The sequence below is a fragment of the Labeo rohita genome, chromosome 19 (genome assembly GCF_022985175.1).
Source record: "Labeo rohita strain BAU-BD-2019 chromosome 19, IGBB_LRoh.1.0, whole genome shotgun sequence".
Classification (NCBI taxonomy): domain Eukaryota; kingdom Metazoa; phylum Chordata; class Actinopteri; order Cypriniformes; family Cyprinidae; genus Labeo; species Labeo rohita.
This window is the reverse complement of record NC_066887.1, coordinates 16,207,315-16,222,314: the sequence shown is the minus strand read 5'-3', so window position 1 is coordinate 16,222,314 and position 15,000 is coordinate 16,207,315. Positions and strand designations below refer to the sequence as shown.

Here is a 15,000-nt window from a genome sequence, read left to right as displayed (position 1 = left end):
AAAAATCATTATATAGGTCATTAAGAGTTTATTTTTATTATGTTATCCTGCATTAGTTGTATTTTTAAGTAATTATTATTATTATATACATATTATATATATATTATTTAATATTTATATTATATACATATGAAGAGTTTATTTGCAAAAACTCATTTCTTGTGTTTTATTGTATTAGTCAAAATAACTCAACTGTTTGATTAAGTTTGATTAAGATTAACTGGAATGCACAATGTATATATACATATATATATACTGTATATATATGTGTCTGTGTGTATATATATATATATATATATATATATATAAATATACACACACACATATATATATACACACATACATATTTGATTTAAACAAAAGTAGAACTGAAAATATTACAGCAAGATACTTTAGTTTTGTCGTATAGTACCTCTCTTTTACAAGGACAGTTTCAACATACAACTTGTTCATATTTACAATGTCACGCATCATTTGCATTTTGAGTGTGGCCATAAAGAGCACTTATGGAAAATAACCACGCCGTGCACAGTTAGGACAACCGTGAGACTACATTTTTAGATATTCCGTGTAACTGTGTTGCCTTTGCCCTCAGTGTAGCCACTACTGAGAGCCTGTCTGTATTGAGAGAGAGGAGATAAGCGTAATTAGGCTGATTCGTGCAGCTGACACTGGGGGGCATGTAGAGACGTCTCTTCTCCTGCTCAAGCCCTGCTGGGGTCTGTAGTTCACTGTCCAAACTCACTGAGCATGTCAGAGCCCTCAACCCTGACGAGGAACACAACAGCCTGCCGACAACCGCTGCTTGTGTTTGCTTCTGTCTCTTTCTATTGTGAGCCAGGGAAGAAGCGTGGGTATCCAGGTCATTGCTCCTCAGTGTGGTTGATTGTGACGGGGCTCGTTGAATATGTATGGGATCAAGGCTATTTGTTTGTTTTTGGTCTGCTTTTGCTTTGTGTCTCATTAATTTTCTGCGCAGAGCACACATCTTTGCTCCCGCTGCCCCAGGGGGAGCTAACCTGCCCGATTTGTTTGTGACAGAATGTAACTCCCTGTGACCCAACTCCCACGGATACACAAGTTTTAGCTATCTCCATAACACACATACCCGCATGCACACTAAAAATAGATGGATTTGCTTAGTGCAGGATAGTCCAAAATAGCTCTTTGTTTTAAAATACAAATGGTGGCACTCAGCCATTGTATCATGCTCTGTCATGGATTACCTGCCAGGGTTGTGCACCATTTAGAATTCAATTGAATTAAATTTGAATTAGGTGTGCGGGACTGTATTCCGACCTTAAGGAAGTACAATTAAAATGGAATGAAATTTAAATAAATTAACTGCTGTAAGTGTACATTATAATTCTAACTAATATATTAAAGGCTGCCAGTTGAGTTTTGTATTTAATTTATGTATTTTCAAGTTCCAGTTGAACATTCTGTGTGCTGTGGCCAATTCAGTCGTGAAGGGTCCCAGGTCTTAAATTTTGAATGTTGCCCAGCCTTGATACCTATTGGTAGATGTGATATGGAGTCAGGTTTGGATCTAACTTGCTCTGTGTTCCTTCCTCCCAGAGATCCATTTGTGATCAGCTCGAAGATTCTGACAGTGACGGTACGTCCTTTACCCAAGCCCACCGAGCCCTTGGTGTCAGTAGAACTTGCCCCTTTGCTCAATGTAAGTACCTTATACTTTTATTTATATTTTAACAGGCTTTAATATTAAATGCCCCAACTGTAATATGCATATTACATCACAGTATATTTATGATGTACCTTTTCTTAACTATATCCTTTGGGTGACTAGCCGAAGCACTTTTATTTTTTATACACTACCATTCAAAACTTCGGGGTCATCAGATGCCCGTTGATATGATTCCTTAGGGTCTTAATGAAAAGTCTATAACATACTTCAAATTTGTCAGCGGTAGTGTAAAACAACACCATTTTTACCTTGTCAAAATCAGCTCTGTTCACAGCGACCCATTTTGGTGCATGTCCCTTTAAATGCTAATGAGCTGATGAATGCTAATGGGGTGATGAGCCTTTCTCTGAGAAACTGTAAACTTTAGCCGCATTTAACTGCGAAACTTGCTAAGGTTTGCAAAGATTCTCTAAAAAAAACCCCTCATAGTCACTTGTTCTGTAGGTGAAGCTGGATCACAAATGATTTGCGCAAACATAGACACATTTAAGGTAGATTGGGGGATGCATTCCCTTCAAAAACAAAAGTAATCCTCTGCATCTTCAGCGGCTTAGATGTCAGGAGTAAATGACGATTCCTATGTTCATTGTTACATCCAACAACAGTACACCTCAATCGCTCAGGAGCCATTCTTGTCTACCCCTGTTAAGGCGTCAAAACAATGGCGGACTGTTCTGGATCTGTGGTAAAACCGTGGCCGTGTCAATCAATAATTGTGGGAGGAGCCTGTGTAGAACGACATCATTCTGCCAGAAATCTCAGATCAGCCTGATCTGAGAAAGTGATTATTATTATTGGGGATTTAAAAAAAAAAGCCTGGGTGGATTTTTATCATTATAAGGTGGTTGTGTACACACACTGCCAGCACACATTTATGTTCAAACAACATGTAAAAGTGCATCCTATGACCCCTTGCATTTATGTGACCAAAAAGCAGTAAAAACAGTAATATTGTCTAATAATAATAATAATACAGTTTAAAATAACTGTTTTCTATTTTATATACGTTTAAAAATGTAATTTATCCCTGTGATTGCAAAGCTAAATTTTAAGCAGGCTTTACTCCAGTCTTCAGTGTGATCCTTCACATATCTGTTCTGATATGCTTATTTGATGCTTTAAAAAAAAATCCTATAATTATCAATACTGAAAACAGTTGTGCTGCTTATATAAGTTAAGTAAGTTTAAAAGAACAGCATTTATTTGAACTGATTTCTATAACAATTTAAAAGTGTTCACTGTCACTTTTGATCAGTTTAATCCATCCTTGCAGGATAGAAAAAAGACCCCAAAATTATATTTTTAATATTTCACATTTTCAGCGAATACATGCCACATTTTTTGTCTAAACTAACCCTTTCAGCATTGAGGTAACCAGTGTTAGAAAGGTTACAGTATTTTGGAAATGTAATAGGCTACAGATTACCAGTTAGCATATTTAAAATGTAATAAGTAGTGAAACTATTTCAATTACTTGACTAAGTTTGATTACTTTATGATTACTTTTCTGAATTTCTAATGAATGTTTTCAAATGTTAATCATTTTGAAACATTTAAAGCAGGCAGGGTTAACCTTACAGTAGTACTCAACTCTAATTACAGTCAGACTTTCAAAATCTTTCATCACTTGAATTAAGTTATAATCATTTAATTTTAAAGCACAGCCACCGCAAAATCAGACATTAGAGAGATTGTTCTGAGGTTAAATACAGATTTATAACCAGAACAATGTGTAGTTTAATACTTCTGATACTGTTTTTGAAATCAAATCATTGCATAGCTTCGACAGGAAACGCTGGCATCTAACAATGCCTCGGAGAAACGTTTAATCTTAAAAAACAAAGAATATACAGTACATAAACCCAAATAGGAACACATTTGTACCCAAAATTGAGCAAAACCTGACAAAATGACCAAAAACCTCTGTTTAGGGATGTCCTCATTTGTAAAACTGGTATAAAAATAAAGTAAACAAAGCTTTTTTTTTTAAATTGTAAAAATGCAGAAAGTTGTGTTAGGGGTAGATTTAGGTTAGAAAATGTATAACTGTCTATAAAAACAATAGAAGTCTATGTAATGTCCCCATTTAGATATAAAAAAAATATATATATTCAGATATAACCCCCGTTTGTAATCATTAACAATTTCATATGTAACTGTAATTTGATTACACATTTTTTTCTGAGTAACTGTAATGGATTACAGTTACATTTACGTAACACCGTTACATGTAACTAGTAGATTTATACATCCATTATATATACATTTATGCTCCAGATTTATACATCTGAATAAATAAGCTTTCCATTGATGATATGACAATATTTGGTCGAGATAGAACTATTTGAAAATCTGGAATCTGAGGGTGAAAAAAAATCTAAATATTGAGAAAATCACCTTTAAAGTTGTCCAAATGAAGTCCTTAACAATGCATATTACTAATCAAAAATATATTTCCGGTAGGAAGTTTACAAAATATCTTCATGGAACATGTTCTTTACTTAATTTCCTAACGATTTTTGGCATAAAAGAAACATCGATCATTTTGACCCATACAATGTATTTTTGGCTATTGCTACAAATATACCCATGCTACTTATGACTAGTTTTGTGGTCTAGGATCACATATATTCTCACATTTTCCTTTTTGATGAACATTCATTTATGCTGGCGAATTGCCTCAGATGTAGTGAGCGCAGACTTCTAGCACAGTGAGTCTATTTGAACACCATAATCAGGCAAGAAATACAGTTCTGTTAGAATGACCCTCTATTAATAATCCTCTGTTATGAATAGAACAACTTTAACAATCCCTAAATACACAGGACATAAAGTACTGCACATAAAGGCTCTCAATATTTTATGTGGGAAAAAAAATGTAATAAAAATATACCCGCAAGGATTTATGCAAAACGCAAAACCTGCAGATTGGATTGTGCATCACTGCAGATATCAGCTGCGCAGAGAACACTGCCATTGTGATGTTCCCCTAGTCGTCATGGCAACCTTTACCTGCTATCTCCTCCATAGAGGCGCGAGTTTTGGGAATGCGGGAGTGGACGTGATTCATGAATGTTTTCTATGCACATGTCCGCCGTACCGAGGTCGTGCCCCGCTCAGCCGTGGTCCTGGGTGAGTCCCATCTGCGTACGAGAGACCTTGGCAAGGGTCAGTGTCCAGATTGTCCAGCGGAGCCCCGGCCGCAGATGTTTGGGACACTTAGGGAATGGGATCCGAGGCTGTGTGTTGGGACTTGTCCTCTCTGTGTGGACAGCTGCTCTGAGACATCCTGCCTGAGCCATCCTGACCCCCAGAGGCTGCTGGGAAATGGAGGCAGTGCACTCCAGCTGTGTCATTGGCCGGCGATCCTCCCCATTCATCAGTCTTAACACAGCCGTTCTGGCATCTACGCCGGTTATTGATCACTGATGTCCAAACGCGTCCGGCTGTCAGTGTCAAATTGGAATGATGTATTCAATTGCATGTTTTGTTGGTTTTGTTTACCACCTGCGATGACAAAAAGGCGCCGGTCATTTGTCCTTATTATAAATGAGAGTACCAAAGCCGTCTGTCTGTGATGATGATAAGTACATTCAAGCCAATCGAATGGCACAAGTCCATACTGGACACTTAAAACTTGCCTTAGCAGACACATCCCAATGATTGAACATCTGCGTGAGTGTTTCTGGGCTCATCAGACTGTTGTTCTGTCCTGAAAGCCACTCTCGGGCCGTTGTGGAGCGGACTGTGTCAACCATCTGTCATTCAAACACTTACTTTGTGTCAACTGTTGAAATGTGACTTAGTCATTTGATTCAATCCAGTATGTGGCTTCGCTTAACCACTTGGGGGCAATGAAATGTTTAAAAATCCTGTCTAGTGTCTGTATCACGCTGAATCCATCTTTATTGGAAGTATACAACCTCGGTGAGACCATATAACAAGATATAATTGCCCTCTGATTCTGGCAGGCCTAGTGGGAGTCTGTTGTACCCCTGAAGGTCAGAGGTGATCATTGTTCAGGTCATAAGATCCCATGTGGGATTCCTCCTGCTAAAAAGACATAATAGGCATAACTTGAGCTGAGACAGATTAGACAATTATAGCAGTTGATTCGCTGATGAATCAATAATGAGCTGTTCATTCAGCCATGCACCACTGAACCCTGATTAGAGCCCCGCAGTGGGCATGAAGTGATGGCATCATTTCAGACTCTCACAAATCAATGAATCAAGAATGAGCCTTTTTTTTTTTTTTTTGAATAAAGATTCACCTAGAGTCTACATTCTGGGCTCAAAAAAAAGTTTTATTTTCTGTGTTTTTGTGGGGGTTTTAATTTTTTTTTTTTTCCTTGTACCCCCCAACCCCAACAGTATCGTTTGGGATCAGTAAGATTTTTAAAGTTTTTTAAAGATGTTTCTTATGCTTATCAATTCATCAAAAGTGTAATATTGTGAAATGTTATTACAATGTAAAATAATGCTTTTCCACATGATCCTTCAGAAAACAAGTGATAGCAAAGACTTATATTGTTAGAAAAGATTTATATTTTGAATAAATGCTGCTCTTTTGAACATTTTCTTCATCAAAGAATCCTGAAAAAAGCATCACCGGTTCAAAAAAAAAAAAAAAAAACTGTTTCCAACATTGGTAATTCTATTAATAAATCAGCATATTAGAATGATTTCTGAAGGATCATGTGAAAGTTAAGACTGGAGTAATGGCTGATGAAAATGCATATTTCATCACAGGAATAAATTATAGTTTAAAGTATATTAAAATAGAAATCATTATTTTATATCGTAATAACATTTCGCAATATTACTTTTTTTTTTTTTTTTTTTTTTTTGATCAAATAAAAGCAGCCACAAACATTTTATTATAAATGTTGACCCTTGACTTTTTAATCATACTAATAATTAAAATGAATAAAAATACATATACTTGGTTTATTTTAATGTTTAATAATTTACGAAAAATTGTAAGAAATATGTACTGTATTATTTAGCGCATACATAAAGTGGCCCCAAAAATATGGACAAATTATTTACTCTTAAAATATATGAATATAATTATATTATAGAACAAATCATTGAACCAAGTGACAGAGATATGGTACAAACACACTGTTTAGAAAAAAAAAAGTTGGTTCAGTTTCAGACTTTAAAAACATATGTTTCAAATAAATGCCTAGCATTGTTTGTTTGCAGATGCCACCTGGTTTGATTATGCTGTTAAATAAATCAATAAAATTCACATATGTTCTCCCTCACTTCATTTCCCTTCATACAGACGCAAATGCTTGCAGTGTATGTTGTTACTAATTTCTGCTATTCTGCCATGCAACACTAATTGTTTTATGTTATTTTGGAGTCATTCCTAACTTTTTCTGTCTTTTTATCTCCTCTCAGGGCACAACAGATCCTCAATGTGTTGTCTGGGAAAACGGAAACCCGTAAGTCACAAACCCGCTCCTGACACACACACACGACAGTCACAGACATATTTCATATATTTATTCAACCCAGCTAAGAGCATTTTGACATGTGTGTTTGTATTTGCAGACTCATTAAAAATCAAAAGTCCCTGTGATGAAGTCTTTGACACAACATTAATTGAATTAGTGAGCTGAAATTTGCATCATTCTTCTCACCTCATGCGTAAAAGTGAGAATTTGACACCCAATTCCCAGTTTTCGAAACACAATGCCTTCAATCTCATGATCTGATTGTCTTGTGAATCGATCCCATCCAAAAACCTGTCAGCCGTCACGGCAGGAGCTTTATTACCGCATTGTCTTCAAAAATCAAAACAATGTTGCTTTTCCTGAGGGATCTCTGCTTATGAAATTATATGCTGTGTCCTATTTCACTCTGTTGTTCCCTAAGAAGTGAACAGTGCTTTTGGCTTCTCAAAACTACTCCCCCTACTGGCAAACTCGTAATGAGACTCTCTCAGCTCAGATGTACAAGAAAATGTCAAATGTGTCAAACAAAAGTGTGTTTTTTTTTTCTTATTCTGACTGCATTGTGTGCTCTTGATGACGTAATTCTGTCTGTTGATATGCTTTGGTTCCGTCTTTGTGGCTGTTTATTTAGGAGCTTTGAGAGTGTCGCATGTATTCTAGTTCACGCTCTGTTTGTATTTGCGTCGGAAAACATCTGCGCTCTGAGTCTGTTTATATCAGGGAGGAGTGATACAAAAGAGTTTTTGAAGCATCGCAAATAAGGTGAGAGAGAGAAGGACAAAGAGAGACGCAAGGCAGGGAGATACACGTCTACACTGAAGACACATTCACAATGACAGCGAGTTACAGTCATTCACTGCCAATCAGTGAAAGAGGTTCGACCTTCTGCAACTTTGGTCACCAACCAGACACCTTGAGACGTGCGACACGGCCCATCAGTGAAGCTGTCCACACTGCAGACTTTGTTGATTTTGACGACAGCTGCGTCTGCTGTGCCGACAGAATGTACCTGTGCGTGAAGCACCTGTGGTAACGCTGGAATCTCGTGTGTCCCGCGTGCTCGGCTGTGCCGGTATTTCCTTTTGTGTAACTCCCCACTGGCACAGCACACCTCACGCATCATTAATACGCACCGGGAGGTGGTCGGCACGGCAACAGGCAAACCTGAGTAGACAGGAGAATGGCGGGCGGTAATTACTGAAGCAGAAAAACCCTTCTATCTGCAGGCCGCAAAGTCAATTAACGCAAAACCTGATTACCTCTCCCACCAAATTACATTCCAAATCATTCCGAGATGAATGCGGTAGTGTGATTAAAAGGCGGCGAGATATAGAGATTTTTATCGTTATTATAAACCCAAACATGGTGGAATCACTCCTAAAGCCCATCCAGTGGATTGAAGCAACATTCATTGCCCTTTATTCATTATCAGACGCTTGATGGGAGAGATTGATACTGTACTGTATAGTTGAGAAAATTGCAGGCTTTTGGACTGTATTTTTTTTTTTTTTTTGGCGTTTAATATGGATCCGTTTGTGTTGGCGCTGCTTTTTTCTTTTCCTAATGCAATTATCTGTTCATTTAAACAATTCCCAGCATCAGACTTTTCAAGATTACAATCATTTTTCTCTCGCCTTCTCTTTTATTGTTGTCTCCTGTACCACAATAGAATGATTTCTAATTGCTTCCAGCTCGCTGTAGTTATTGCACTTTGCCTGTGCGTAATCAAGGAAAAACTGTGCGGTCTGCTTTTTTCAGTGAATTCATTTGTTCAAAGCAACCATCATTTCCTGACGCAGGTTCAATTTCCACGATTAGCTGAAGTGTGTCAGCAGAGAATTGTTCTTAATATTTGCATGTCTTTACATGCACTTTACCCCTCGTGTTCTGGGCCCTCATTTATCAACAGTGCGTACGCACAGATGTGCGTAATGAGTGCGTAAGAACAGTTTCACGCTAAATGTGGGATCTACCAACTTGTACTTATGCGTAGGAATGTCTGTAAATATAAGCACAACTCTGAGCATGCTTACGTAGAAAATCTACTGGTAGAATGACAATACTATAAAAAGAAAGTGCCACTGTGTGTATGCTGTGTCCTTTAATTTCAAATTCTCAATTAAGAAATTCATTTATTTATTCATTTATTTATCTATTTATTTATTTATTTATTTATTTGTAAGCGGTGCAGTTAGGAAGTAATTTAAAATGTAGCTATAGTGTCATCGGTGATCTTGTTTTACTGGAGGGTTCGGCAACGCGTGCTGCGCATAGAATGCATTTTTAAAGACGCTTATGTGTTAAAGGAAAAGTCCTCTTCCTAAACAACAATTTACAAATAATTTACTCACCCCCTTGTCATCCAAGATGTTCATGTCTTTCTGTCTTCAGTTGTTAAGAAATTATGTTTTTTAAGGAAAGCATTTCGGGATTTTTCTTCATATAATGGACTTCAATTGTGTGATTTTGAACTTCCGAAATTTAGTTTAAATGCAGCTTCAAAGGGCTCTAAACAATCCCAGCAGAGGAAGAAGGGTCTTATCTAGTTAAACCATTTTTTTCGAAAAATAAAAATTTGTATACTTTTTAAGCACAAAAGCTCATGTAGCACAGGTTCTGGGATGCGCGTTCACAACATACTATTGAATCCGGAACGTAGGCGGAACTACAGACCCAGTATTTCCAAAGCGAACGCACAAAGACTAAGAAAGTGCAAGTAAGTCAAACGCTGCTTTTTACAAACAAAAAGGTACAATTCTGAAGTTGTAGGAGAATTTTTTGCCAGACTCTACCTTTTTTAGCCGGAGTACACAGATGATGAACTTAGACGTGATTTGTAGTAGTGATGGGAAGTTCAGATCATTTTACTGACTCGGACCTTTGAGTCTCGTTCAGCAAAATGAACAAATCTTTTTTTGAGACATTTCGTTCATTTGAGCAAAATCAGCATCACGTGACAGCCCCATAAGATGAGAAAAACCCGAAGACTTGGAACAGGTGAACTAATTCAAGTACAGTATGTTGCGCATGCGCGACTAAACGAACCACTCCCCGAGATGACTCGTGCTTCACGAGTCACTTTAAAGATTTGTTCAAAATGAACGAATCGTTCAAGAACATGGACACGCATCCAAGAGCCTGTGCTACGCAAGCTTGTGCTTAAAAAGTATACAACTTTTTTTTTTTTTTTTAAATTACAGATCGTTTCGCTAGATAAAACCCTTCTTCCTCGGCTGGGATCATTTAGAGCCCTTTGAAGCTGCATTTAAACTTTCGAAAGTTCAAAATCGGGGGCACAATTGAAGTCCATTATATGAAGAAAAATCCTGAAATGCTTTCCTCAAAAACCACAATTTCTTTATGACTGAAGACAGAAAGACATGAACATCTTGGATGACAAGGGGATGAGTAAATTATTTATAAATTGTAGTTTTGGAAGTGGACTTCTTCTTAAGTAAAAGCACAAAATGGCTTCTCTGTCAGTACCGCTTTTTTTTGCCATGACTTCGATGAGGATGTATACTTTCTGAATGCAAATGACCATGATCATGAATGAGCATGGTGCTTAAGAACATGTGGGATTTATCAACAATGATTACTTGCTGTTGTGCGTTAGAACCATGTGCGCATGTTTGATAAATACAGATTTTTTTGTAGTTACACACATTCTAAATTTCATTCGTAGGACAAAAATATAGAATCTTTTCTATGCACTGTTGATAAATGAGGGCCCAGGTCAGACTGACTCTATGGGTTTTTTAAGTTCCTTTGGCGTAATGAAATTCAGTTAGACTATTTAGTGGTATTGCCATACATTTTTCAAAAGCCTGTGGTATGTGTTTTAAAAATATAAATAAAACATACACTTTTGTTCAAAGGTTTCGGGTCAGTAATACTGGAGCTCACATCTATGAAAAACATGGAAGGAAATTGTCAAATAATCTTTATTATCTTTATTAACAGTCTAAATAATTACATTCTCGCCTAAAAAAAACTCTTAAAACTACATTCCGTGACACAAAAACAGTATTATTTATACAGTTACAATGGATCTGGGCTTCCGCCATGACACTCACTGTGAGAAATACTGCAAGCGGAGTGATACAGTGAACGATAGCTGCGTCTCATTTCAAAGGCTGCATCCTCCGCATTTGAAGGCTGCACACGTCATTAAGGATGTCTTAATTACGAAAAGTAACCATAATAAAATTGACCATTATTCCTTGTGAGGTGTAAAATACTATAATTTCTTTTTTACTTTGGAATGTAACGGTTACTTTTCTTAAATGAGACCTCTCCGGGGACATGTGCAGCCTTCAAATGCGATCTCCGGAGGATGCAGCCTTCCAAATGAGACGCAGCTACTGAAACAGTTGGAGTTCCGATATCACTAGAATATCACACTCCTCTCAGCCAATCCGATTCGAGGACCACAAAGAACTGGTACAGTATATATATATGGGCCATTATACAGAATTGGTCTAAAGTCAGAGTTGGAAACGTCTTGAAAAAAGTGTCTTTTTCCAAACAATTGAATGTATGCATACAATGTATAATATCCAAATGTAATTATACATTGTATAATGCAATTATTTCTCATATTGTATTTTCAGAAACTTTTGGAATATTTTACCTCTCCTCAAATGTGTCACTACCGCAACACAGTAATAATTTTATTAGAAGAGTTATATTGACCTGTTAAGATTCTGATTACATCTACATTGTAAATTAGTGATGCGCGGATGGCGGTTATATCCGCGGGCGCTGCGGATAATCCGCGGGTCGGGTGGGTCGGGTAATAAAAAATTGCATTCTGATTATTTGCGGGTGGGTCAAGGATGGATGAGATAAATCAATAATGACGCAAATATTAAGTATATTTTTGGGTGGTGGGCGGATAATTTATTTGAAGCTGTGGATTCGGGTGACATTTGAGCTCATCCGCGCATCTCTATTGTAAATATTCTTTTTTGCTATTTTATTAATATTTTTTTTTCAGAGATAAATCAATAACTTTTAATTTTTTTTTTTAGAGATTTATTTTTGGCGTTTATATATGCCTTTATTTAGTTAGGACCATAGAGTTGGACAGGAAGCAAAGTGGGAGAGAAAAAAGGGGGTGGGATCAGGAAAGGTCCATGAGCCGGGATTCGAACTCGGGATGCCCGATATGTCGGCGCTCTGACGACGAGGCTATTGGCGTCAACAACAAATACATTTTTAACACTATTTCAAGTGTAGTTTATGGGATTTGTTGTATTTTGAATCTAGTTTTTCTTTGTAAAAGGCAAAAAGTTGATCATACTGATTTCAAAGTTAGATTCGTTAGTTTGAATATACATCGTACCAAAAACTATCACAACAGCTTAGCTGATAATTCAGTATACTTTATTTTTGACGAAACATCCCTTTTCAGTAGTGACTGCACATTTTCAGTAGTGACAGTAATGCTTTGGTAGCGACCACATCACATCGCAGAATTTTAACTTTAATACTAAAACACTAAAACATAAAAAAAATAAATAAATAACTGTACAAAATTTTGTTTAGTTCCCCCAAATAAAGGATTATGTGTTCCCTGTCACTACTGAAACAATGAAACATGACTGAAACACCACCAAATGTTTCAATAGTGACTGTTTTGATTTTAGATACTTTTGAAGCTAGCTCAAAGATGCTAATCAGCACATAGTAGGCTAGCACAGTTCTGAACAGTGGTACACATATAAAAACTAAATGTAATGGAATAACTCCCAAAAAAGTGTGCTTAATTGCAGAAAAAGGTGGAAATTTAGGGGTTAGGATTCGGGACAGCCACCTCCTAATTGAAAGTACCCAATAAATTATGATTTTATATATATATATTAAATTTATTTATATTTTAAATATTATTGTGGGTTTCAATAGATAATAGAAGGATCTTAGCAAACATCTAAGATTTGAATACTTAAATGCTTTTTAAATATGTTTTTTGGTTGTGGGACAACAGTTTGCAGAAATTCTGTTGAATGGCCCCTGTGTGTTTGTTTGAGAGTCTTAGTATATAAAAAATAGTCTATATACTATAATAGATTATTATATATATATAATCTTGAAAGAAATTGACAATGTTAAGTATATTTTTTTAAGGTGTAAAAATGGTCCTGGGGTCTCTGAGACCCAAAACAGAGCATGAGGATAAACAATATCCCCTGTGAGTTATTCCAGAAGTTTGTCAAATCTGAAGATATTCTCAAGTAGTCTTTAGGACATTTCCTGGTGACTCTGCAAGCAGTTTTGATTACAACTTTATTCATTCACAAAAGTTTTTTGAGGGCAAAATCTTCAAAAACAACTCTGAGAGCCTGGAGAACTTACAGCGAGGGGGAAAAAAAGCCTAAGTCTGCATGAACTTTGCACTGTGCATGGCTTGTAATCATAAATTCTCTTTTATGTACAGAATGACCTTACCAGAGTTTCCTTTTTAATGTTTTATTTTCTTTCTTCCAGAGCTCACGACTGCCTGGGCTTTACTCTTGTACAATCACATTAAATCACATTTAATCCCTCCAACCAAATCTAAACCTCCATGGGGCCGTTTTAATCACGGCTGGCAAAAAAAAGCATGGCGCTAAGCAACAAATTGCTTTTGATTATGATAACGTAATGGATGTACTATATGAATGTGTGCACAGTGGCTAAGTAATGCTTTCGGAGAAGTGCGCTCGTGCAGCTGTGGCATGTGTGAATGGATGCGGGGGGCTATCAGAATCGGTCCGTGCTGTATTCCTTACCAGTTAATTTGTTTTGAGTGAAGCTGTATGGAATTTGTTTGCATGTGGAGGATCAAATAGCATGCAGTTAGGACATGTGCTGCTGATGTTTGTGTTGATGTTACAGGGGCTTATGGGCATTGATGTTGTTCAGCAATAGTCTTTGCTCATTTGCCTAGAGGGGCTAACATGGTTTGTCATATTTATTAGCTCTGCCTGGTTGACTGACACCAGTAAGCAATTATAAGAAAGTGGAGACAGATTATATCAGCTTTTTGAGAGTGTAGATATATCTTTGAAAGATTTTTTTAATGTTTCTGAATAAGTCTTTTATGCTCATCAAGGCTGCATTTATTTAATTAAAAACTGTAAAACTGTACTGTGAAATAATATTAGATTTTAAAATAGCTGTTTTATATTTATTTCTGAGGCAAAGCTAAATTTTTAGCAGTAATTACTCCAGTCTTCAGTGTCACGTGATCCTTCAGAAACTTTTATAATATGCTGATTTGATGCTCAAGAAACATTCCTCAGAATGAAAACATTTCTCATTGAATATGAATGTTAAAAACAGTTGTTTGATTTAGCGGTTTAATATTTTTTGGTGGAAATGATACTTCTTTCAAGATTCTTTGATTAAAAGAAAGTTTAAAAGAACATACATTATTTGAAATAGTGATATTGTGTAATGGTGTAGAAGTCTTTACTGTCACTTTTAATAAGTTTAATGTGACCTTGCTGAATAAAAATTAATAATAAAAAAATGTGTTGAACCACAGTGTTCATATATAAATAAACTATTTTTATAATGTAATATTTATTTGTTATACAAAATGAGGTTGGCATGACTTAAAGGTGGGTAGATGGCATTATTATTATTATTATTATTGTTATTATTATTATATGTAAACTTTTTCTAATTAAAATGTTCTAACATGTAAAACTTTTCCTAAAATGACTAAATTGTAGTTTAATTGTGTAATAGTGTAATTTATAGAACAAAAAAGAAAAGAATGTGTTTATATATTAATAAAATATTTTAGATTTTTTTTATTGTAAAAAAATAGGTTTGT

The 15,000-nt window shown here is 36.1% G+C and overlaps 1 protein-coding gene across 12 annotated transcripts in view; it reads left to right on the top strand.

Moving 5' to 3' along the window:
• adgrb2 (adhesion G protein-coupled receptor B2) overlaps positions 1 to 15,000 on the top strand; it is a 364,163-nt gene that overhangs the window by 232,515 nt on the left and 116,648 nt on the right. For all 12 annotated transcript variants that reach the window (XR_007829792.1, XM_051136470.1, XM_051136468.1 and 9 more), the window contains 2 exons: positions 1,579 to 1,681; positions 7,120 to 7,163. Coding sequence is in view for 11 of the 12 variants with exons in the window: in XM_051136470.1 (XP_050992427.1) it covers positions 1,579 to 1,681; positions 7,120 to 7,163 (147 nt within the window). In the remaining variant the exon portion in view is untranslated. The remainder of the gene's footprint in view (positions 1 to 1,578; positions 1,682 to 7,119; positions 7,164 to 15,000) is intronic.